Source organism: Cherax quadricarinatus, chromosome 16 (assembly GCF_038502225.1).
Source record: "Cherax quadricarinatus isolate ZL_2023a chromosome 16, ASM3850222v1, whole genome shotgun sequence".
NCBI lineage: Eukaryota > Metazoa > Arthropoda > Malacostraca > Decapoda > Parastacidae > Cherax > Cherax quadricarinatus.
Window position 1 is genome coordinate 47,264,219 of NC_091307.1, and position 27,550 is coordinate 47,291,768.

At 38.9% G+C, this 27,550-nt stretch overlaps 1 protein-coding gene and 1 non-coding gene across 2 annotated transcripts in view; both read left to right on the forward strand.

Moving 5' to 3' along the window:
• The first annotated feature begins 964 nt into the window (after positions 1 to 964).
• The window catches only part of LOC128688804 (probable glutamate receptor), a 40,505-nt gene continuing 13,919 nt past the window's right edge, over positions 965 to 27,550 (forward strand). Inside the window, exons 1-8 of the mRNA XM_070085663.1 lie at positions 965 to 985; positions 2,534 to 2,757; positions 2,937 to 3,065; positions 8,748 to 8,906; positions 11,968 to 12,058; positions 12,398 to 12,695; positions 20,993 to 21,210; positions 21,762 to 21,942. Of these exons, the coding sequence (XP_069941764.1) occupies positions 965 to 985; positions 2,534 to 2,757; positions 2,937 to 3,065; positions 8,748 to 8,906; positions 11,968 to 12,058; positions 12,398 to 12,695; positions 20,993 to 21,210; positions 21,762 to 21,942 (1,321 nt within the window). The remainder of the gene's footprint in view (positions 986 to 2,533; positions 2,758 to 2,936; positions 3,066 to 8,747; positions 8,907 to 11,967; positions 12,059 to 12,397; positions 12,696 to 20,992; positions 21,211 to 21,761; positions 21,943 to 27,550) is intronic.
• On the forward strand, positions 9,858 to 9,930 carry TRNAR-ACG (transfer RNA arginine (anticodon ACG)). Its single transcript has one exon. It is a non-coding gene; the product is annotated as a tRNA-Arg (tRNA).

The following is a 27,550-nucleotide window of genomic DNA, read 5'->3' on the forward strand; positions in this document are numbered from 1 at the left end:
GACCACTCATACCACACCAGTCTGACCACTGACACCTCGCCACTATGACCACTCATACCACACCAGTCTGACCACTGACACCTCGCCACTATGACCACTCATACCACACCAGTCTGACCACTGACACCTCGCCAGTATGACCACTCATACCACACCAGTCTGACCACTGACACCTCGCCACTCTGACCACTCATACCACACCAGTCTGACCACTGACACCTCGCCACTATGACCACTCATACCACACCAGTCTGACCACTGACACCTCGCCACTATGACCACTCATACCACACCAGTCTGACCACTGACACCTCGCCACTATGACCACTCATACCACACCAGTCTGACCACTGACACCTCGCCACTATGACCACTCATACCACACCAGTCTGACCACTGACACCTCGCCACTATGACCACTCATACCACACCAGTCTGACCACTGACACCTCGCCACTATGACCACTCATACCACACCAGTCCGACCACTGACACCTCGCCACTATGACCACTCATACCACACCAGTCTGACCACTGACACCTCGCCACTATGACCACTCATACCACACCAGTCTGACCACTGACACCTCGCCACTATGACCACTCATACCACACCAGTCTGACCACTGACACCTCGCCACTATGACCACTCATACCACACCAGTCTGACCACTGACACCTCGCCACTATGACCACTCATACCACACCAGTCCGACCACTGACACCTCGCCACTATGACCACTCATACCACACCAGTCTGACCACTGACACCTCGCCACTATGACCACTCATACCACACCAGTCTGACCACTGACACCTCGCCACTATGACCACTCATACCACACCAGTCTGACCACTGACACCTCGCCACTATGACCACTCATACCACACCAGTCTGACCACTGACACCTCGCCACTATGACCACTCATACCACACCAGTCTGACCACTGACACCTCGCCACTATGACCACTCATACCACACCAGTCTGACCACTGACACCTCGCCACTATGACCACTCATACCACACCAGTCTGACCACTGACACCTCGCCACTATGACCACTCATACCACACCAGTCTGACCACTGACACCTCGCCACTCTGACCACTGATAATACACTACTCTGACAACTGACCACTGACACCTCGCCACTCTGACCACTGATAATACACTACTCTGACAACTGACCACTGACAGTACTAGTCAGTATTATGTCTAAAAAGTCTACTCCATTTATTTCTTCTTTTTCTATTTCGTCTTCATCTACGTTTTCTACATATTATCTTTATTGCTGTTAGTTTCAAATATTTATATTTTTAATCATTTTAAGATTCATTGTACTATAATAATCATAATAATAATCATAACATAATAATAATAATAATAATAATAATAATAATAATAATAATAATAATAATAATAATAATAATAATAATAATAATAATAATAATAATAATAGTAATAATAATAATAATAATAATAATAATAATAATAATAATAATAATAATAATAGTAATAATAATAATAATAATAATAATAATAGTAATAATAATAATAATAATAATAATAATAATAGTAATAATAATAATAATAATAATAATAATAGTAATAATAATAATAATAATAATAATAATAATAATAATAATAATAATAATAATAATAATAATAATAATAATTGTAATAATAATAATAATAATAATAATAATAATAATTGTAATAATAATAATAATAATAATAATAATAATAATAATAATAATAATAATAATAATAATAATAATAGTAATAATAATAATAATAATAATAATAATAATAATAATAATAATAATAATAATAATAATAATAATAATAATAATAATTGTAATAATAATAATAATAATAATAATAATTTTAATAATAATAATAATAATAATAATAATAATAATAATAATAATAATAATAATAATAATAATAATAATAATAATAATAATAATAATAATAATAATAATAATAATAATAATAATAATAATAATAGATGTAGTGTAAATACCTCCTGAGTTTTGGAAAATGTTTATTACAGTTTAATCAGAGTATATTACAAGTTGCTATCAGTATTTGTTTGTACATATCTAGTGTATTTGACTTTCACCTTAACATCTGGGTTCGTCTATAAACTATATATTCGGTCTAAAGAATCAGTTGGATTGATTACTTTTTCATTTGGTAATTTCTGTGATTTTGTTGTAGCCATGACCACTTTTTTTATTTAAAAATTTTCATGAAATATTCTAGTTTGATTATCTAATAATTTTAGCATCAACTGCTTTATTGTTTTGATTCAGTTGTTGTACACATATTGGTTACGTTATCAAAGTAGCAATTTATTAATTTCTCATTATTTGAACATTTATTAGTTAACTGAGCTGTTAATTGATCTTTGAACTTGGTTTGTGATTCTTAACTGAGAGATACTAGGTGTTAATTATATTTTATAGTCACCTCATGTACTTCACAGATAGAAGCAGCTATTAACAATAAAATTTCTACATGATCAGCTGCGTCAGACGTCATCAGATACAACAATTATTGTACTGAGTCACCATCCAGCTTTCCTCGCTGCCTTCCTGGAGTGGTCCCTCAAGGGTCTTCTTCCGATATGGTCTACTAGGCTTTTGATCGTCACTCGCTGTTTACTTCCCGAGGTGCAGGAGCTCCACACACCTCTCTCCAAGCTGAATGCTATGTTGGTTATTATCAGCGAAGACAAAGCAAATATCAGGTGATGGGAAATTTTGAACTTCTATGGATGTGAAACTAAATAAAAAAATTGTCTTAAAAATATGTTTCTTAATGAACATACTGTAGGTAGTAATATCGGTCAGTCATACACACAAATGATAAACAAAAACACATTCACGATCATACATTGCAAACTAACTGGATAATATTTCGTTATAGGTCTAGTGTGTATATACACCTGCCATACAGTCATGGATCAACCCAGGCACTGAAGATTGCATCCTGGACGCCTTGTCGAGGCCTCGTTCTCACATCCCATCTTCCACTTTTCCCTGACAAGTTCTCCAAGTGAGTTTTAGAAAGAAAATTAATGGATGTAGTTTCCTAGTATATATTTCGATAGATAAATTATATAATTTTCGCTCAGACCAGCATAGTTTTAGATTTCTAGGAGTTCGTTTCATGTCACTAAAAACAGAAAGGAAATAAACTTCGAAAATGAAACACATTTATTAGAGACCTGAGTTGTAATTAATCATATTCTTATATTCCTAAACCAAACCGTTAGGACTGGTATTTGATTCCCTCTCAATCTTAATTTCAAAGTATTTTTTGGCTTTAATTATTCCTCCTTTGTCTACTCTCATAAATTGAATATACTTTTCAATAAGGTTACCCCTCACCTCTTTTAATTTACCTGGAACTACCTTCTCTTTCCACCCAAGAGAAATTTGAATCTGTTTATCATTCATCACTGATCTTAATTCTCTATACGGATTATAAGCAGCATGGCCAGCCTGTACAATTCTTTAGAAAATGTTATATAAACAACGTCCACCATCTTCTACCCGGTCTCCTTCACAATAGTCACAAGTCTAGTTACCCTCGCTCCCATAATGGACACTTTTCAAATTTTATCTTAGTCCTTAATAATGCTAGCATTATTAAGGTAATTCCATGAGATATTATAAGTACGTGATTTGTTATCACATTCTCCAAACTCTACATATACTTCAAGATTATCCGTCAGAAAATCCTTCTTTACCAAAATCAGGTACAGCAGAGTATTTCCAAAATACGTTTGTGACACAAATTGTTTTAATTGTCGGCACACTCTACATTACGTATCGAATCGCTCCAGTTGATGTGGCATAAGTTAAATCTCCCACTAATACATATTTTCGGTTCTAGATACCTGAGCATCTACATTCTGTGTCTCTCCATTCTATCTACATGATGTGTCTAACGCAACATTTGAAAACTTCCCAAATTTGCATATCAACTCTGCCCTTTCCTGTTGACTCTGTAAGTTTAGGATAATTTATATCCCCCTAAGCGGAAATTAATAGGCATATTCCTAATTTTCAAACTTAAATAGGTTTCACTTATTGCAGTATGTTTTATACCCATGCAATTAGCCTCATTTCATGTACAGTATTATTATAATAATCAAAGAAAGCGCTAAACCGACAAGGATCATACAGATTTTATTTACAGTGATTTATTTCTTTCACTCTAATTATTTGCTTTTCTCCACTTTGTTGTTGTTTTTGTAGAAAGGTTTTCCTGTATTCATGAAGAACTATTGTCTGACCTAACTGTTTCTCCATTATTTAACTAACATATCTAGCTACTTTTTGCTCTCTCCGCTCCTAATGCTGCAACGCATCATCTCTCACATGCCTCGTTTCCTCTCTCTTATAAAAATTTATAGTTTTAGACAATATAGCAATGATTCCTTAAACAGAGATGACCGATGCTCTCACCACTGCACCAGAGAGATGCACCTCATACACTGCGTACATATCATATTTACCACAGAAGCTGTACCAACTATCAAAGAATGGAATTCAAAATTCGTAGCAGTACTTGTCAAGCCAGAAATTCAACACAATTGCCGTATCTATTCATTAACTGCCTTCTCTTCTATGCAAAAATTCTACACATGATTGGGATCCCTTCCATAGACGTAGTTAGATCGATAACTGGCTCGTAATTGACCAGCAACTCTTCATGCTTGCGTTTTCAAGCATCATTACCTCCATCACTATAGAGATAATGACTTGATGTTATTTAACTTGTTAACTATATCTCCCACACCTGCCCAGTATATATATACAATTTAAAAAAACCACATAACATGAATGTCATTTTCCTTACATCCTGAGGCTCTTGTCCTACCTGCCTACTTGTCCAAAACTACACAATCGTCTTCAATTTTAATTTTTTTTGTAAACCGGTTTCCATTAGTTACATTTACATATTTCCTTGTGTTTCTGCCAACTACCTCCCATTCCTTATTGCATTACCATCTTTCTTATCTTTCTCCTCCCTGCGAGCTGGAACTTCATCAGTTACAGCCGGAACAAGAAGCTGCATTTGCAGATTGTGGTCTAAGTGAAGACTCCATAGAAACACCATCAATTTTCATATATATATAATATCGTTATCTGTTATACAATAATAGAGTTACGTGTGCAGGGCAGTTATAAAGCCATATTTTATCATGAAATATCGGAAAATAATTTGTCAAAATTATACCAGACACTTAAGCAACACATGGGAATCTTCATTGAAGAAACGTTTCGCCACACAGTGGCTTCATCAGTCCAATACAAAGTAGAAGTGGGTAAGGAGAGTAGAAGTTTGAGGTAATCAGTCCCTCAACCTGGAATCGATGTGTTCAGTCCATCACTCTTGTAGGACTGAACACATCGATTCCAGGTTGAGGGACTGATTACCCCAAACTTCTACTCTCCTTACCCACTTCTACTTTGTATTGGACTGATGAAGTCACTGTGTGGCGAAACGTTTCTTCAATAAAGATTCCCATGTGTTGCATAAGTGTCTCAATTCTTCAACTTGTCGGTTTTCAAAACCATTCATCACACAAAATTATACCAAGAATGTTTTTCACTGTGGCAGCATTAGCTTATATATATGCACAATTATGAAACACGAATAGAAAGCCTTATCAAGAATAAATTTTATGGTATTGGGATTTGTTAATTGTGCCAGCTACAATATGAGTCAGAAACAACTAATCTGTACAATTATTATTATTATAATCAAGGGGGAAGCGCTAAACCCGGAGGATTATACAGCGCCTGGGGGGGATGTGGATGGCATTCAGGCTTAATTCGGGGAACTGGAGCACAGATCCAATTCCCTAAATCAAGAGCCCCTCACCAACATCAAGGAACCTTCCTTGAGGGGTAATCTGTACAAGATTTCATCGTAGGGGAGGTAATCATAGGTCGTTTAAGTGCAAATATTACGTAATTGATTATAAAAAATACGTCTATAGCGGTGATAAAAATAAGAAAAATAAGTATTGACAAGATTTTGTAAAATATTTTGAAAGTAGAATTAGTTAATAGCTCTCGTGAAGAAAGGATTGGAAAATATTAGGAATTTCGTGCACTCCTACTTGATACAGGTTTTTGAGCAAGACTCGAGGAAACGAAAGAATGGTAGTGTAAAAATAAATTAGGACAGGAGTAAATTTTGTGATTATCTCAAAATATGTCTACGTCTCAAACTTAATTAATGTAGTTTGGGTACCTTTCTTTTCAGAAGAGTTTCCTACTGACTTCTGGCAACCATCCAGCTGCGGTGTTACCCAGCGTCTCTTGTTAGTGTAAAACACCTGTTGTTCTGAAAGGCTATTCCTGCAAGCGTGAGTGAAAGGTGGTTTTACTAAATTCTTCACTTCAGTTTATGATTACTGCTGAAATTCATGATGGATGTTACACCTAGTAAGCATGCAATTTATGTAGCTCTTAGAAAAGATGTTGATTTGAGTATCAGACAGATTGCCGAGAATTTGAGCCTACCAAAGTCAACTGTTGGTCGGATTTTGAAGAGATATGACGACTCTAGTGATTGTGGATGACACGATGACAAGGTTATCGTAAGAAATAGTGTAAAGGATCCCAAGAAAACCAGCAAAGATCTACAGAGAAATTTGACTTCAGCTGGTATAGAGGTTGACTCTTCAACTGTTCGACGAAGGCTCCTTGAAACTGGCAACACTGCTAACTTCACACACAACCCAGAATACTGTATTGGTAAAGAAGCTGAAACTATGGCTCCCCAAGACAAACGGAATAAAAAAATAAGTGTGAGGTGACACGAAAGAATCACAGAGGCATCATAGCTTTCATGGAAACAAAGCTAATGGAGACGATAACAGATGTGATCTTTCCAACTTTATATGAGATGCTGAGGAAAGATAGAGGGAACAGAGGGAGAGGAAGAGTTGCACTGCTTATCAAAAACCAGTTGAGTGTTGAGGAGTTGAAAGGAATGAACAGAAGGGAAGTAAGGGACTACATAGTAGTAAAGCTTCAGACTGGGGATCCCAAAGTGGTGTTTGCAGTGATGTACAATACGCCACAGAACAGCAGGAGGCCAAAGCACGAGCACAGTTAGGGCAACAGAAAACTGTTGAACACACTAGCTGAGGTGAACAGAATGGCCCAAATGGGTAAGGTAAAGGATTGTGGTCACTGATGACGGTGACTATGTATGACGACAGGGACTCTTCCTCAATAGTAGAGTACGCCCTATGATAGGCCTCGTGTTTGGCCGAGCAGTACGCCACAGTCTGTTGTTCTCCCTCACCATATGCTTGTAGTAACACTGCCCTAACACCCACTGCACAAGCATCAACCTGTAATACAAAGGGTTTTGAAAAATCGGGAGACAAACGATTGGTTACAGTGCATAAGTGACGTTTAACAATGTTAAATGAGTCTTGACAATTTAGGGTCCAGCAAAATTTATTCTTGTGACTGGTAATTGAGATTAGGGGGGAGGGGGGCTACCACATCTGCAAAGTTTTTGCAAAAACGTTTATAGAAATATATCATTGACAAGAACCTTTGCAGAGACTTCTTATTCTGACGAACGGGACAATTTTTAATAGCCAAAACGTTGGCAAATTTAGGTGCTACTTTACCACTATCTACTTCATAACTTACGAAAACGGGACGCATGTTGATCTCACGTATCACTGAATACAACTATATCGTCCAAGTAAGCTACTGTACCTTAAAGTCTTTTAATAACCTGATTGATAATTTTTTGGAATGTGTCAGGTGAGCTCTGTATTAAGAATGGGGTCACAGTATTTGGAATCACGAAGGCAGAAATCTCCTTCTCTTTATCTGTTAAGGTACATGAAAGTTTGGAAACGAAAGGGGCCTTACCCCCAAAATCCGCTATTTCGTCCAGACGTGGAAGAGGGTAAGCATCATTCACCTCATTCACCTTAGAGTAGTCGGCACGCATCCAAAAACCTCCATTGAACTTCTTAACAAGGATGCATGGTGATGCCCCCGTTCTGGACGATTACTCCACCACTCAATATTCTAACAGAAACACAACTTCCTGCTGAAGTAGCCTCTGTTTTTCAGGATTAGCTCTGTAGGGAGAGAGTTTAGTAGGCTTAGCAGTTCCTACGTTCACATGATAACCCAGGTTGCACTTTTACGGAACACTGGAAAATATGTCAGGATAGGTTTGCAGAAGGGTATTTAGTGTTTCTATTTGGTCTTCTGCAATCCCCGACATTATGGGGCGAGGATCCTGAAGGATGGTTGAGTGAGGGAGCCTGACTTGAAACTACGGAATTGTATACCAGGAATCAGGAGGACCTTAGGTGGTTTAAAGAATAATTTAATTTGATTAATGTGGTAAACTTTACCCTCACTGGGGTTTTTTAAGAGATACTACAACATAGTTTAAATAAGAATTTTTCTTTATTACCTTCATTGGTCTCTTAAACCTTGTTTCAAGGTGTGACCAGGCACAGTTTCCTGGACCAGCACCTTCTCTCCTGGGTTAATGGAGCGATATTTAACATTCTTACCACGCCTCTGTTTCATGTAGTTTTGCAGTTTAAATTAACATAATGTTAACAGGATTGACATACATGTTATAACTTAATTTATTAAAAAAATGACAGTTCGTTAAAAAGGAAAAAAAAGAAAAAAATTGCAATACAAAGTTAACTTTCTGTTACAGGTTTTCCCACGGACCAAATTTGTTGGTGGCGGCTGAGGTGAATCCAGCCAATAAAATCATCACTATTGATGATCCTTCAGCTCCTGGAGGACACAGAACAATGTTCCGAGGTCCGGTGCCACTCCTGATGGGATACCTATCTAAAGCACTTAATTTCACGTAAGTAATATATTAAGAACATCCTCGGCTCATACTGAGGAACTAATGTACCGAAGGACCAGGACACATTGACTTCAATGAGTAATCCTTGTTGTTAGGCTATAACAGCAAAGTCGTGTGCGTCAAGCGTAAGTAATGCTAAGAACAAAGCTCTAATATTTGTCTCCCAGGTGGAGGTCATTTCATAAATGTTTTTAGAGTTAATAGAAACATTACCTAATCACCTGGCAGTCTCCTCATGATCTCAGGTGGGTTGTAAAAGCTGTAACGAGTCTGAGGGTCATTGTTCAGTATTGCATCACACCTGTAAGAGCAGGGAACACGGAGTACTGTACTGAATCATGATATACCAAGACCTACGTAACGCCAAGTGTTGCTACATAATGATTCAAATCAGTACTCCACCCCGGACACAGGCAAAAACAATAACCTTTCTTTATCATAACAACAGGTAAGGGGAAGACTGAACTGACGACTCAGTTATGTTCAGACTTAATTGTTTATCAACCTTCTGGACGAACTCTGTCCTGCGGTGGACAGGTAGAGAAGAGTTTCCTCTTTACCAGATTATTGATGAGCAAGTATTTTATGGATGACTGTAGAGGTTAAGCCTGGAGTGTCTGTAAATTATAAAAATCTGGTAATTGATACCGACAATGAAGTTTTAAAAAAACCGTTAGCGAGCACTAGAACATATTTATTAAAACACTTTTTGGTTCTGGGTTCTAGTTAGAAGTTACCAGTATCTTACGGCTGAAAAGTTTTCTCATATTTCCTAGTGTTTGCTCGACTGTAAAAATTACAAAAATAAGTAATACTCTTTTGTACTTGCTGCTTCAGCTTTTCTTCAATGGAACACTTTGTGCCATCACTTCACTTAAATTTTACTGGATATCTGGTTCAGATGCGTTATTGATTACAAAAATAACACAAGTCAGACTATAACGCTACGGCCTTGTGGCGCAACGGATAACGCGTCTGACTACGGATCAGAAGATTCCAGGTTCGAATCCTGGCAAGGTCAAGTAGGATTTATTATGTGACAGTTTAAACACTGAAGATGAGGCACCTTCACAAGTCTCATCAGAGTCGGCCGACTCTCTATTAAGGAACAAAAAAAAACGAATTTTATGACTCACGAAATCGTAATGACACGATTGTAAACAACATTCCACATTTCTTCTGAAATATCTCATGAGAATTGTAATAAGATATTGCTTCTGTTTTCCATTTACGCCAGTAAGGTAATCAACCTTCCCTCAAACCTTCATAAGGGCTCTTCCATGCAATTAATAATTAATTAAACTTATCTGGAAGTAAGACAACAATTTCGCCACTTTACATTAAAGTTTCTGAATTTTAACATGAAAAACTCTTGTATGTCTCCATAAAAAAAATAATATTTTGGATACCTTGTCAGATGTCTCAAGCTTAAACCTCAAGTCCAGGAAGAATAGGAAAAACTATAAATAAGAAATCATTAATAATAGACAGAGGACCTCTGGCCTATCATCTACAAAGCTTTAAGAGCAAGAACCTATGTGAAATTTTAGAAAATTTCTTCAGAGCAGACAAAAAAGTAAATTACAATGCCAGTCCATAGGCATAAGGGAGCGAATCTTCTTTGGAATGGACATAAGTATAGAGTGATGGGGTTCAATCTCCTGTTGTAGCTATAATGACACTTTGTAATAAAAATGGCTTTACTATCAGAAGTGGAAAGATGTGGTTAATCAGCTCCATGATTAATAGAGTTCCATGGTCGAACAGCATTTTGCGAGAAATTCCCACTCATGGGAAAATAGATAAGAGGGCTTCAGGTACCTCTACAACAGTAATGTACCTCAGGGGAATCGTGTTGGTGAAAATTTGAATCATAATCATGTTCAGAAATGCAATTATTTCTACCATATGAATAAGTGAAAATTAGGCCAACATTATAAACAGGCATCCTCTTAAATGGCACGGTGAAAATTGGCGTCTTTATTTTGGCACTACGAGAAATTGGCACCTGTCGAACCTCTAACGACCTGCAATACTTGAAATAAATAGTTTAAAAACGGACTAATTGATAAATAATTCACCGGTGCAACACTTGGATATCTTTATTTTGGAAACGTTTGTCATGCCAATGGCTTATTCAGTTCATTGTTTATGCCTGTATTCCTGCTGCAGTATTCCTCCTTCTTGATGCTCTTATGAAGGAATAAACAGCGACATAAGCAAATTTGCCGATGACACCAATTTGTGTCGGTGGATTAATTGTGACAAGGACACTAAATCGCTTCAATAAGATCTGAATGGACTGATGCAGTGGTCTGGAAAATGCCAGATACAGTTTAATTTAGTGAAATGCAAAGTTTAAGCTATGAAAATGAAAATAACCATGATGCTTATTAATTAAATAATACAGATCTTACTCTGAATGCGAAAAAGGTTTATGAGTTCCGTTTAGCAGTAATCTAAAACCCAAAACAACAGTATTTAGGTGTTTGCAATAAAGCGAATTGTATTCTTGGCTTTATATCAAGAAGTAAAATGATCAGGAGTCCTTATGTCATTCTTCAACTTTATGTACCGTTGGTTAAGCCTCATTTAGATTATGTTGCAATAGTTTAGGTTACCATATTACAGAATGAACATAAATGAGATGGAAAACGTACAGTGGTGGATGACAACGTTGATCCTGTGTATCAAAAATCTTCCCATTGAAAATAGATTGACGGCTCTGAATCAACACTCTCGAGAAGACATAAAATTAGGGGGATATGATTGAAGTGTATAAATGGAAATCAGGAATAGATAAAGAGGATTTAAATAATTTATTACATATATCTAACCAAAACAGGTTAGACAAATGCATCAGTGGGTCTTGGTGGGTGTGAGTTTGACCTGCTGTAGTGCCCCTTCTTTGTTATGTTACTTAGACATCAACTGTTCAGTTGAAGACGAGAATTTTAACGGGTTAAATTACAGCTCTTGAACCTTTGTTTATTGAGGAGAGTTGTTTTTAACATACATTTAAAGTAAACGAATATAGTATATGTATGCATCTTAGCAGGTACACTGTCGTGCGACCACCAGACGGGGAATCTGGTGTTATGCTTGCTAATGGGTCGTGGTCTGGCATGGTAGGAATGGTGATGAAGGAGGTGAGTGTAGTTGTGTATTCTGTTAAGTCAAACATGTACCACTGTCACAAAGCTTTAATGTAAATTCTTAAAATAATTACCATGTTTGCTTTAGAATCATTAAAAAAAAATCGCTCTTTTGGGTAGGGACATGGCAGTAATCGGTTTCCAAAATGTAAACTGTTAATTTTCATTTGTTGTCTGCTAAACTGACGATACGAAATCTTTTATTATAATTATTTATGATATATTTTTTAATTTCTCCAGGTTTTGAACATGTTCAAACCAGTGAAATACAAGGATTTTTGCTAATTATATTGGAGGATGGCTTTACCGATATGAGTCGAATAATAATTATAGGTTGTAGATGTCGCGGCTGGCCCTTTCATGATAGACAGGTGGCGAGGAGAGGTGGTGGACTTTACTGTACCGATACTGTTTGATTACTGGAGGATCCTGGGTGCTGGAGGAGATCCTGAGGTGAACCCGTGGGGTTTCCTGTTTCCCTTGGCACCGCCGGTGTGGACAGCCATCCTGGCGGCGCTGGTAGTTCTTGCTGTCGCTGTGGTCATCATGTCCTGCTTCTCTCATAAGAGTGACGGCCAGAATAACTTGTTTGATGTCATTTTCGATTACCTGCGAATATTATTACAGCAAGGTAAATACAGATGGTCGTTGTTGATGTCCATTTTCTTCCTGGAAAGTTTTAGCTCTGGTTCGTATTATTTAAAGTTATATTTGAAGTTTTAAGTTATGTAAGTGGAATTTAAAAAAAAAAAATATATAAACACGAAAATTGCGATAGCCTATAGTGTCCAAGGTGGTCTAAAATAAACGTGCCCTTATTGTCGGAAATATTGAAATAAAGTATCGTACCAAAAAATTCTTCCTGATTTTAGAAATGTATTATGACAAGAATGAGTGAAATCTAATATAGGAAGAGTTGAAAATGACGTCGGTGATCGCCGTGTGGCAATCTGCGTGTGCTTGCCACTTGAGGCAACATGTGTGTGCTTGCCACTTGAGGCAACATGTGTGTGCTTGCCACTTGAGGCAACCTGCGTGTGCTTGCCACTTGAGGCAACCTGCGTGTGCTTGCCACTTGAGGCAACCTGTGTGTGCTTGCCACTTGAGGCAACATGTGTGTGCTTGCCACTTGAGGCAACATGTGTGTGCTTGCCACTTGAGGCAACCTGCGTGTGCTTGCCACTTGAGGCAACCTGTGTGTGCTTGCCACTTGAGGCAACATGTGTGTGCTTGCCACTTGAGGCAACCTGTGTGTGCTTGCCACTTGAGGCAACATGTGTGTGCTTGCCACTTGAGGCAACCTGCGTGTGCTTGCCACTTGAGGCAACCTGTGTGTGCTTGCCACTTGAGGCAACATGTGTGTGCTTGCCACTTGAGGCAACATGTGTGTGCTTACCACTTGAGGCAACCTGCGTGTGCTTGCCACTTGAGGCAACCTGTGTGTGCTTGCCACTTGAGGCAACATGTGTGTGCTTGCCACTTGAGGCAACCTGTGTGTGCTTGCCACATGAGGCAACATGTGTGTGCTTGCCACTTGAGGCAACATGTGTGTGCTTGCCACTTCAGGCAACATGTGTGTGCTTGCCACTTTTATTTATTTATTTTATTTATTTATTATAAATTTGTGCACACATACAGAGGTACAAAAAATACAGATAAGAGCAGTATGCCAAAGCCACTTATACTATGCATAGCATTACGGGCTGGCTTAAAATTAACTTAAGATTAATTAAGCAATGATGAAGTCAGTGATAAAACATTAATGTAAACAGATTACTATAAAGCACAAGTGAGTATTACAAAGACAGGTCATATGAAGGATTCTGTTAGGTAGTGTATTTAAAAAATAATAAAGTTAGATTGGGTTTTAGGTTTAACATTTATGTGATATAATTGTGAGAAACATTTAAGATATACAATTTATAAGGTTCAGTTATTCAGTATTTATTTGGTTTTGGGTGAGTAAGTGATCTTTGAGTAGAGACTTGAATTTATAAACAGGTAGTGTTTCTTTTATATTTACAGGTAATGAATTCCAGATTTTAGGGCCTTTTATGTGCATTGAGTTTTTGCATAGTGTGAGATGAACACGAGGAACATCAAAGAGTGATCTGTGCCTTGTGTTATGGTCATGTGTTCTGTTGAGGTTGGCAAGGAGATGTTTGAGGGGAGGGTTAATATCAGAGTTAAGTGTTCTATGTATGTAATAGGTGCAGTAATAAGTATGGATGTTTTGTATGGTGAGTAGGTTTAGTGTATTGAATATTGGTGGAGTGTGCTGCCTGTAGTGAGAATTTGTTATCATTCTAACTGCAGCCTTTTGTTGGGTAATTAGTGGTCTGAGATGGTTAACTGTTGTTGAGCCCCATGCACAAATTCCATAGGTGAGATAGGGGTAAATAAGAGAGTGATATAGGGCCAGGAGGGCTGACTGTGGAACATAGTACCGTATCTTCGATAGTATGCCTACAGTCTTGGAAATTTTCTTAGAAATTTGTTGTATATGTGTATGAAATTTGAGTCTATTATCAAGGTGGATTCCTAAGAATTTTCCCTCTGTTAGCTTTGTGATAGGTGATCCGTTTATCATTATGTTAAGAGGGACATCTGTAGCTCTGTTACCAAACTGAATGAAGTAGGTTTTGTCAATGTTTAGTGTAAGTTTGTTAGTCCTCATCCAGGTAGATATTTTCTGTAATTCGGTATTTACAGTATTGGCTAGTGTGACTGGGCTCGGGTGAGAGAAGACGTATGTAGTGTCATCTGCAAATAGTGTGGGTTTGAGTAATTGCGAAGCATTTGGAAGGTCATTTATGTATAGGAGAAAGAGAAGAGGGCCAAGGACACTTCCCTGTGGGACACCAACTGTAATTGGTTGCGCAGAAGAGTTTGCCCCATTTGCGTACACATATTGGCTTCTGTTGCTGAGGTATGACTTGAGGTAATTGAGGGAGTGCCCTCTTATACCATAGTGTGACAATTTTACGTGGAGCAAGTCATGGTCAACTGTATCAAAAGCTTTACGTAAGTCAATGAAGATCCCCAGTGGGACTTCTTTTTTCTCTATTGCAGTGTATATATGTTCTAGCATGTGTATAATAGCATCATTAGTATTTTTATTAGGCCTGAATCCAAATTGGCAGGGGTTGAGTATGTTTTGGGAGATAAGGTAGGAGTAGATTCGTTTATGAATTAGTTTTTCAAAGATTTTTGAGAGAGGGTGTAAGTTGGATATTGGCCTATAGTTATTCAACTCTGTTTGGTCTCCTCCTTTGTGGATCGGGGTGACCCTTGCTATTTTGAGTACTGTAGGGAAGGTGGAGGATTCAATGGATTTGTTAAAGAGTGTTGCAATGATTGGAGATAGCACTTGTGACACTTTTTTATATATAAAGGGTGGTAAGGTACTTAAATCTCCTGCCTTGTTTTTTAGTGCATTGATAATAAGGGAGACTTCGTATGGGTTAGTCGGAGCTAGGAACAGTGTGTTCGGGTAGTTGCCGGTGAGGTAGTTATTTGGTGGGGTATCTGAGCTTGGGATTTTATGGGCAAGGTTTTGTCCTATAGTGGAGAAGAAATCATTGAGTCTGTTTGCTGTTTCTGTTGGTGGGAGTTGGGGTTCATCTGATTTTGCTAATTTTATTTCGCTATTTCGTGATATCTTTTTTGTTCCCAGAATTTCAGATAGTGTTTTCCAGGTCTTTTTTATATCACCTCGTAAGTTGGATAATCTGTTCTCATAATACAATTTTTTTGCCCTTCTTATCAGGCTGGTTAGGATTGACGAGTAGCGTTTTGTTTGGTCTCTGGTTATGTGACCCATTCTGTACTGTTTTTCATATTGGTGTTTTGTATTTATGGATTTGAGAATGCTGGGTGTTAGCCAGGGACTGTTCAGTCTCTTTGCTGTCATCTGTTTAGTTTTTTTAGGGCAGTGCTTGTTATAGAGGTATTGGGTCTTTTTTAGAAAATTATTAATACATTCGTCAATATCTGTATAGATTTCTAGCTCAGTGTGCCAATCAATGTTTGCTAATGCTGTTGCGAAGTTATTAATGGCTGCCTCATTGTGAAGTCTGAAGGTGACTTTAGTAGTGTCTTGGGGTAGTTTACCAAGAGTTGTTATGAGGAAAGTAGGGTAGTGGTCTGTGGTATTATCTGTAATTATGCCTGATTTTAAAGGGGATATGGTGTTGGTCCAGATGTGGTCAAGTAGGCAACATGTGTGTGCTTGCCACTTGAGGCAACCTGTGTGTGCTTGCCACATGAGGCAACATGTGTGTGCTTGCCACTTGAGGCAACCTGCGTGTGCTTGCCACTTGAGGCAACATGTGTGTGCTTGCCACTTGAGGCAACATGTGTGTGCTTGCCACATGAGGCAACATGTGTGTGCTTGCCACTTGAGGCAACATGTGTGTGCTTGCCACATGAGGCAACATGTGTGTGCTTGCCACTTGAGGCAACCTGCGTGTGCTTGCCACTTGAGGCAACATGTGTGTGCTTGCCACTTGAGGCAACATGTGTGTGCTTGCCACATGAGGCAACATGTGTGTGCTTGCCACTTGAGGCAACCTGCGTGTGCTTGCCACTTGAGGCAACATGTGTGTGCTTGCCACTTGAGGCAACATGTGTGTGCTTGCCACTTGAGGCAACATGTGTGTGCTTGCCACTTGAGGCAACATGTGTGTGCTTGCCACTTGAGGCAACCTGTGTGTGCTTGCCACTTGAGGCAACCTGTGTGTGCTTGCCACTTGAGGCAACATGTGTGTGCTTGCCACTTGAGGCAACATGTGTGTGCTTGCCACTTGAGGCAACCTGCGTGTGCTTGCCACTTGAGGCAACCTGTGTGTGCTTGCCACTTGAGGCAACATGTGTGTGCTTGCCACTTGAGGCAACCTGTGTGTGCTTGCCACTTGAGGCAACATGTGTGTGCTTGCCACTTGAGGCAACCTGCGTGTGCTTGCCACTTGAGGCAACCTGTGTGTGCTTGCCACTTGAGGCAACATGTGTGTGCTTGCCACTTGAGGCAACATGTGTGTGCTTGCCACATGAGGCAACATGTGTGTGCTTGCCACTTGAGGCAACATGTGTGTGCTTGCCACTTGAGGCAACATGTGTGTGCTTGCCACATGAGGCAACATGTGTGTGCTTGCCACTTGAGGCAACAGGTGTGTGCTTGCCACTTGAGGCAACATGTGTGTGCTTGCCACTTGAGGCAACATGTGTGTGCTTGCCACTTGAGGCAACATGTGTGTGCTTGCCACTTGAGGCAACATGTGTGTGCTTGCCACTTGAGGCAACCTGCGTGTGCTTGCCACTTGAGGCAACATGTGTGTGCTTGCCACTTGAGGCAACATTTGTGTGCTTGCCACTTGAGGCAACATGTGTGTGCTTGCCACTTGAGGCAACCTGCGTGTGCTTGCCACATGAGGCAACATGTGTGTGCTTGCCACTTGAGGCAACATGTGTGTGCTTGCCACTTGAGGCAACATGTGTGTGCTTGCCACTTGAGGCAACATGTGTGTGCTTGCCACTTGAGGCAACATTTGTGTGCTTGCCACTTGAGGCAACATGTGTGTGCTTGCCACTTGAGGCAACATGTGTGTGCTTGCCACTTGAGGCAACATGTGTGTGCTTGCCACTTGAGGCAACATTTGTGTGCTTGCCACTTGAGGCAACATGTGTGTGCTTGCCACTTGAGGCAACATGTGTGTGCTTGCCACTTGAGGCAACATTTGTGTGCTTGCCACTTGAGGCAACATGTGTGTGCTTGCCACTTGAGGCAACAGGTGTGTGCTTGCCACTTGAGGCAACATGTGTGTGCTTGCCACTTGAGGCAACATGTGTGTGCTTGCCACTTGAGGCAACATGTGTGTGCTTGCCACTTGAGGCAACATGTGTGTGCTTGCCACTTGAGGTAACCTGCGTGTGCTTGCCACTTGAGGCAACATGTGTGTGCTTGCCACTTGAGGCAACATGTGTGTGCTTGCCACTTGAGGCAGCATGTGTGTGCTTGCCACTTGAGGCAACATGTGTGTGCTTGCCACTTGAGGCAACATGTGTGTGCTTGCCACTTGAGGCAACATGTGTGTGCTTGCCACTTGAGGCAACATGTGTGTGCTTGCCACTTGAGGCAACATGTGTGTGCTTGCCACTTGAGGCAACATGTGTGTGCTTGCCACTTGAGGCAACATGTGTGTGCTTGCCACTTGAGGCAACATGTGTGTGCTTGCCACTTGAGGGTGATTGAGGATTTTAAAATTTACAACTATATCGATGTTTTCATGTCATATTTCACTTATATTTACTCATTATTCAATAACAATAAACTAAACGCCAAACTCTGTTCACTTGTTCACTCATTGAATAATCAGTTATTATTGTCGTCTGTTATTCACTGCTCTTCAAGAGGGTCAGAAAATGAGAGGCCAGTAATTCCTAAGTAATTGAAATGACAAGAGGAGCAGGAAATGATATGGACTCCAGAGACATCATTGACAGATGGACAGGTACAACTAGATTACTAAGAAGAGTATTTGTTAGTCCAAAATTAAGGTTAATGTCTAAAAACATCATGTTATAGAAGACAGTCCTCCTGTTAACTGGTTCTCTGGCAAAACTATCTATCCTTCTGCTAACCTTCACTGATGCCGTCTTCTTGAAGCATCCGTTACACCCTAAGATGAATCTTATTCCCGGCTTTGTCTCTGCACATGCCTTTCTTTCTCACTACATTGTCAAATGCTCCAAACCTCAGAAAACTCATGACTTGACCTAATCTTTATCTCTTCTTCTCCACCCTGCCTATAATTTTATTGTCTTCTCGCTCTTCTGCCTAGGTGGATTCTGTCTTATGGGGATTTTGTCCCATATGGATTTTGTCCACCCAGCATGGACCGTTAGCTCCTCTACAATGCAGAGGAGCTAATGGCTAGTAAACAGGGCCCACATGACCCAGACCTCTTCGCATTTCAAGAATTAATGCATGGAACTTCACAAAGATAGTCCTCACTGATAATTTAAAAAAAAATACATAAAATTGCAATGACGATTTTTACCCACTGTCTAAAAAGTATGTTTACAAGCACTTGTTGCAGTATCATCATTATTTATGAAAGGGTCATTATGAATTATACACTACATTCGGTAGATATTGTTTTACCGACGAATAATTAAATATTAAAAATACCCCCTATCCATTTTCCCTCACATGGTCTACCAATGCATGAACTGGGGATTTTTTTCTTGCAGCATAATTATTTTTGCGGGGAGAACAAAAGACTTGTATTATTTAGTCATTATCACTTAAATGTCCATTTCACATAACAAAAACAAAAGTTGGGATGACTCACAAAATCGTAATGACACGATTGCAAACAAACCATAACACTGGCGGGGTTAGAACCCTCGATAAAAGAGTCTCAAAACTCCAGACCGTCGCGTTAGCCACTGAGCCAGCTAGCCACAATAAGATTCACCCAACTAGGTATGGGAACTGTGGGTTACACTTCCCTTCAAACTGAGCTGTGGGGTATTTCCACGAGAACACTTTGTGGAATTAACCTTGCACCCACACTCAAGAAAGAACTATGAATTCAATTAAAATATTGCAACTTACTGATGTTGTGATATATCCTGGAGACTTGGAGAGACCATAGGAACACTGGAGTCACAATGTCCCTTCTTCAGCGCACACCATCTCAAACTTCCCAAATAGCTTGGAGACCCTTGTTTAGAAACATGTGCTTCATGTAACTTTCTTATAAAAAAATTAATACCACTAGAACTGACTTCTAAGTGGATTGTAATTATTAATTGCTTGCTTACACTTCTTAACAAATCTCGAGCAACAGTTCAACAGAGCGACGACTTGTTTGGATTCACGATAGTTGTCTGAAGACCATGTCACTAGTGCCTTTGAAATTGCATAATTAACTTTTGTTTTCACATGAATTATTCATTTTCGATATATTGTTTGTTTTCTCTCCTGTATCAGAGAGGAAATAGGTGTAATAAATAGTACTTAATTCTTTGTCTCTAACAGTAGGATGAACTTAGTTGCATTTAGATAGGCCTATATCTTTCCTAATACTATGCTTGTATATCTGAAAGAAACCCTTATAGTTAATTTGATTCCATTGGAACCTAAATTTCATATTCTCCTTTGGCTTTCCCTATTCTTTGGGAACCAATCTTAAACTAAGTATAATTCGTAAGGTAAACCTCTCTTCTATTGATTCTGCTATAAAAGATTTATGTCTCTGTTGTTTAACCACTTACAGCTATTAGTGTTTAATCTAATATCTGTATTAGGATTACATGCTACTTGGAGTGGCTTTCACATAGCTTTGGAAAGTATAACATTGACAACCATCGCCGCTTTCTCTCAAGATAATCCTGTCTCTTTAGTGACAGAAGAGCTTCCAGATAAACAAAAAATAATTTCTGAGGCAATGTTTACACTGTCCTTCTCCAGCCTTTAATAAGTTAGTGTGTGAATAGTTAATTGTCTCAGACAGAAACGCCCTTATAAGTTTTTTCCTCCAATGTACGAGTTATTTACATAGTGTTGTAAACAGAATTTTGCTGTAATTCATGAAGACCTGAAAGGGTTTCATGAATTACTTTGATATATCATGAATCTGGTTATTAATATTCTAATACAAAAGAAGAGTGAAGCTTAGGAAATTGTTCATCATCGCTTAGGTGACTGTCATCAACAATGCTCATAACAATGTTGTCGAATAGTCTTACATTCTGAAGAAGAATTCTCTAATTTACAGGTTCACTTGCATACTTAGTCTAGTTGTCTCTTTCAATTATTTCTGAAAATTTCTAGAAGACAAATCATTTCTATGGAAGATGGGACTATGTTCCATTTGCTAGCTCACTTGCGGGCTAAATTGCAAATTGTGTAAAATATTACAGATATGAGTGTGCCAACTTACTGGTTGTGGGAGCGGATTGTATTGTTAGTGTGGATGATGGTGACACTGGTGTTAACACGAAGTTACTCTGGCAACTTGTTTGCTCTCCTGGCAGTGAGACACATTCCTCAGCCCTACCAGTCTCTCAGGGATGTGGTAGATGACCCTTCTGTTAAAATTATTTGGGAAAAAGGCTCTGCTACTATTCCTTATCTGAAGGTGCGTGATGCAAACATTATAAAGAAAACAAGACAAGGTGTAAATTACAGCCAAATATTCTATATACATGTATGTCGTGTCTAATAAGCCAAACTTGCCAAATACTCCGGTTTATTTTATAGATTTATTTTTATAGTTTATTTTATAGTTTATTTTATAGATTAATTGACGAATTTTTTCACTGACAGTGATGTAAGAAATAATTTTCCTAAGACCAAACTTAACTTTGAAACCTGTACTAACCTAATTTAAGTTAATGTATATTTTAAGCTATATTCTACTAAATATATGACAGCCCAATTTAAATTTATTTAATCTTACTTAAATAATATATACTTTTTCAATATGCTCAGATTTATTTTTGCAGATTTATGGCAAAAACCAATTTTCTTTCCTCTCATAAGCTTAACTCGCAGGTTTTGGTTGATTCGCAACAACATATTTGTCGTGTCTGATGGCAATGTGTGGTGTAAAAATGGCATTCTGCGATGAAAATCATGTATGAAGGAAAATAATTTCTCCGTTATTTCAACATATATAAATACTTTCAGTCAGCAACGTCTGGTATATACCGGGAGATTGCTGATTTAGAGAAGGTTGGTCGCCTCATATGGAGAGCACGTCCTCAGTTTATTGAAACAATAGACGTTTTGGTGCGTCGAGGAGATCACGTTATTATAGAGATTGATGTCGGCATAAAGGCATATATTGCTCGAGACTTTACAAAATCAGGTATTTATATGAGAAAACATTTTGCAAATTATTCGAGAATATAGACTGTAAAAAGTCTTGCTGGGATGTTTTTAATGTGTACTTGGAAATCTTAATAGTTATTTCTTTCAATGTTTATATAATGTGCAGCTATATAGGCTTTTGCATAAAGTTGTTAAGTAGGGCTATACTCTAAATCCAATAATACCGTTCATTCCAGCAGCTTAAATTATTTGGCTAAATGCTTTGAATTATTGAAATTTTAGTATGTAATATTTATTGATACCTATACGGTAGTTGACTAGTAAAATTACTTTCAAAGGACTGATGGACAAATTTTAGTAACACGGAATCGAATTTTTCCCAAAATTTTCACATGCAGCTGGTACAGAAGTTGGCTGGCAAGTGTTCTCCTGGCCAGGCTCGCATTCTTACTGTTGATGATATAATGTTGTTCACACTGTTTAGGTTGCCACAGGAATTGACCATCGCTTTGTATGTAAATCCCAGTGGCTAAATCTTTTCCCAAAAGTCTTTCCTCTAACTCAAGAGGGATTCGAATCTCTAAATTTTACTTTTGCACTCCGTAACTTTATAACCTGCCCTTTGTGCTCTGCGAACTTACATGAACACTATATAGATGCTAACTGAGAGCAAATGGGCTTAATGACAGTGTTTGATTGCTTCAACACTTATTCTCAACTGCGCTTGTAGTCCTCGTACATCTTTTCCGTTTTGTGTGTCTCTAGACCTTAGAAAAGGGTGTTGTCTTACTCTTCCGTAAGCCAGAGACGTCAAGCTATGACACCTCTCACTATATACCTATTGCGCAGTTAATAAACGTTTAGAGTAGTGCCTGGAAATCCCAAATTCTCTGCCCCATTCTTCAATTTGGCATTCATAAGGGTAGTTCTAAAATAGATCCCCTTAATCCTTTCAGCAACATATGTTTCCAGTGCCTTGGCTTATAATCTATCGATAATAATCTATGTCACCCATTGGCTTTGCAAGCACTGACGCAAAGCCACGAAGCAATCTGCTACTTTTCATTTAAGTTTTCTGATTTAAGAGGCACTTCCATGTCTGGGTCAACATTAGCTATTTTCTCTGATTTTGTCCTGGTTGAAGGGTTACCCCAAGGCTGTTCTTACTACTACCCTCTTCATCCTCGCCATTAATAGTCTTGTCTATGTTCTCGCCTCCACTCTTTGGGTGCCTCTCTCTAGTTTGCTAATGATCTTCATTTCAACTCATTACGAAGCTCTCGAACAAGATATGGTAAAGTTTCTTGGTCTTTTGTTGGATCGTCGAATATCCTGGAAGATTCGCATAACATTGAAAGCTGCTTCTCATAAATGCTCATACCTCATATAAATAAAATCTAGCCCATCTTTTTTGGGGAAGGGGAGGTAAATCATAGGCAAACCTTTCTTCACCTTCATTCATCCCAAATCTTTTCTAAACTCAACTATGATGAACAACTGTATTCATCGGTATCTTACAATTCTCCTTCTATACTTGGGGTTTTCAATCTTCGCCAATATATAGTCTATATACCAAAGCAAATGCCCAGTCTTTACAAAAACGATCTTTCACGTGCTGTTTATCATGAACCATTCTCTCCTACGTTCTAGAGAGAACAGTTGGAGGAACTTCAGGCTCTACCAGTACTTTAGATGCTTTGTCTGCCTTGAAGGGGATTATTTCTACACACTGAAATTCCGATGTAGAAAGAACAAGTTGCGCGAATCTAGTCATCAGTGGCTTGACATCTATTGCTTTGTAAGCTCTAACTATCCAACCTAATTTTTTTCCTTTTAGTTTCGACACAATCATTCCCAGGACTTTCTTGTCAAATTTGTGCTATACTGAATGATTTATGTTTGTCTTGTGCTCAGATTTTGTTTATATTTCCTCAATCTTTCCAAAACATTGTAACTAAATTTAGTAATAGTCTAACATCATAACATTAGTAGCCCATAAGAGAAGTTGGTTGATATCAGTTTGGGAAGTTCACTGTATCTCACGCAGATGATAGTCTAGTCTGCAGAGGATGCTACAGTACTATCAGTTATGCCACTGTCTGTGACAGAAATGAAAGTGAGGAGAAGGGTGTCGTCAGGTCGATTTCCGTAAACCTTTCTTCGTAGGAAGTTCTCTTTAGGTCAGGGACTAGTCTTGTTGGAAACTTTTGCACTTTCTCTTATTTTTCGACCTGTTGGACCAGGTGTGGGTTCCGAACTGGAACTGCTTACTCCAATATGGACCTGACGTACACGGTGTACAGAGTATTGAACAATTCCTGAGGTATCGGAACGTTATTCTTAGGTCTGCCAGGCGCCCATATACTGCAGTAGTTATCTCGATGATATGCGTCTCAGGAGATGTGTTCGGTATTATACTCAGCCTAAAATCCTGTTCCCTGAGTGAGGTTTGAAGGTTTTGACCATTTAGTATATACTCTGCCTACGGTTTTCTTTACCTTTCCCCGATCTTATTGACTTTGCATTAGGCGGGGTTAAATTAGACGAGCCAGTTGTTGAGTTGTTGGACCAGGCTTGTGTGTGTGTGTATACTTATCAAGTTGTACTCACCTAGTTGTGGTTGCAGGGGTTGAGTCACATCTTCAGGCCCCTTCTCTACAATGGTCCTGCTCCATGAGCTTTATCATACCTCTTCTTAAAGCTAAGTATGGATGCTGCCTCCACTACATCACTTCGCAGACTATTCCACTTTCTGACAACTCTATGACTGAAGAAATACTTCCTAACATCCATGTGATGCATCTGAGTCTTCAACTTCCAACTGTGCCCCTTAGATGCAGTGTTCCATCTCTGGAACATAATGTCTCTGTCCACCTTCTCGATTTCTGTCAGTATTTTATATGTCGTTATCATATCCCCCTATCTTTTCTGTCCTCCAGTGTCTCCAGGTCGATTTCCCTTCACCTCAACTCGTAGGACATACCCCTTAGCTCCGTAACTAGTCTTGTTGCAAACCTTTGTATTTTCCCTAAATTCCTTACGTGCTTGGCTAGGTGTGGGTTCCAAACTGGTGCTGTATACTTTAATATAGTCCTAACGTACACGATATACAGGATCCTGAATGATTCCATATGAAGATGTCGGAATGCTGTTCTGAAGTTAGTTAGGCGCCCGTATGCTGCAGCAGTTATTTAGTTGAGGTGTGTCTCAGGAGATGTGCCTGGTGTTATACTCACCCCAAGATCCTTTTCATTGAGAGAGGTTTGTGGTCTCTGGCCCCTTAGACTGTATTGCATCTGAGGTCTTCTTTGCCTTTCCAAAATCTTTAAGACTTTGCACTTGGTGGGGTTGAACTCCAGGAGTCAGTTGCTGGACAAGGACTGCAGCCTCTCCAGATCACTGTGTAGTTCTGCCTGGTCTTCGTGCGATTGAATTCTTCTCATCTACTTCACCTTATATGTAAACACTTTTGAATTTATTCCTTCCGTCATGTCGTTCACAAATACAAGAAACAGCACTGATCCTAGGATTAACCCCTGTGGAACACCACTAGTCATAGGCGCCCACTCTGACACCTCGCCACGTACCTTGAATCGCTGTTCTCTTCCTCACAGGAATCCCCTGATCCACTGCAGTACCTTCATTGTTATCCCTGCCTGGTCTTCGTATTGTCCAAGAAAATGCAGTGCACCCACCCCTCTCACTCTTGCCTTACTGTTGTAACCCTGTCATAGAACTCCAGTAGGTTTGTGACACAGGATTTCCAGTCCCTGAAACCGTGGTAGCTGTCGTTGATGTGCTCATTCTTTTCTAGGTGCTCCACCACTCTCCTCCTGATAATCTCTACATGACTTTGCATACTATACATGTCAGTGACACTGGTCTGTAGTTTAATGCTTCATGTCTATCTCTTTTTTTTTTAAATTGGGACTACACTTGTTGTCTTCCATATTTTAGGTAGTCGCCCTGTTTCGATAGATATATTTAAGATTATTGTTAGTGGTACACATAGCACGTCTGCTCCCTCTTTCAGAACCCATGAAGAGATGTTATCCAGCCTTTGAGGCATCTAGCTTGCTTAGCAGCCTCTACATTTAGAATTTAGAATCATACGACTTCTTAGAAGTATTTCAGGAATGTTTTTTGAAGCAGTTTCTGACAGAACCTACAACGGGAAATAACCTGCTTGACTTAGTTATGGCAAACAATGAATCCCTTGTTAATAATTTAGAAATTTCAGAGGAACTGGGTGCTAGCGACCACAAATCAATTACATTTAGCATTGAATGGAAGTACGATAGTAGCGATAACTCAGTAACAGTCCCAGATTTTCGCTTAGCAGATTACGATGGGCTTAGAGAACACTTATCATCTGTTGACTGGGGTAACGAAGAGAGCTATCAATATGACAGTTTTCTGAACACTATACATGCTGCTCAAAGAGCGTTTATCCCATATAAAGAAATTAGATCAAATAGAAATGACCCAAAATGGATGAATAATAGGCTCAAATATCTACTAGGGCATAAGAAAGGAATTTATAGGCGTATCAAAAGAGGTGAGAGTCATCTTATGAATCAGTATATTGACATTAAGAGGGACATTAAAAAGAGGATAAGAAAAGCTAAAAGGGACTATGAAATTAAAGTTGCTAGGGATTCTAAAACTAACCCAGAAAGTTTTTTCCAGATCTATAGAACAAAAGTTAGAGATAAGATAGGTCCCCTTAAAAATAACTATGGGCACCTTACTGACAAAGAGAATGAAATGTGCTTGATTTTAAATAATTATTTTCTCTCAGTTTTTACACAGGAAGACACTAACAATATTCCAGTAATTAATTTTTACAGTGGGCTAGAAGAAGATAAATTATGTAACATCACAGTCACTAGTGAGATGGTTGTGAAGCAGATAGACCGACTGAAGCAAAATAAGTCGCCGGGTCCTGATGAGGTTTTTTCAATGGTTCTTAAGGAATGCAAAATGGAAGTCTGTGAACCATTAACTAATATTTTTAATTTATCTCTTCAAACAGGTGTAGTGTCTGATATGTGGAAGATGGCTAATGTAACTCCTATTTTTAAAACAGGGGACAAGTCGTTACCGTCAAATTACCGCCCAATAAGCCTGACCTCAATTGTAGGCAAATTACTAGAGTCAATTATAGCTGAGATTATAAGAAGCCATCTCGATAAGCATAGCTTGATTAATGATACTCAGCATGGATTCACAAGAGGCCGGTCTTGTCTAACTAATTTATTAACTTTCTTCAGTAAAGCTTTTGAGGCTGTTGACCACAATAAAGAATTTGATATTATTTACTTAGATTTTAGTAAGGCTTTTGATAGAGTTCCGCACCATAGACTGTTAAAGAAAGTAGCAGCTCATGGCATTGGGGGAAAAGTGCTCTCGTGGATCGAGTCATGGCTCACTGACAGGAAGCAGTGAGTGTCCATAAATGGGGTTAAATCCGAGTGCGGATCTGTAACAAGTGGCGTTCCACAGGGATCAGTCTTGGGCCCGTTGTTGTTTATAATATATATCAATGATCTTGATGAGGGAATTACTAGTGATATGAGCAAATTCGCCGATGACACAAAGATAGGTAGGATAATTGATTCAAACGTAGATGTTATGGAACTTCA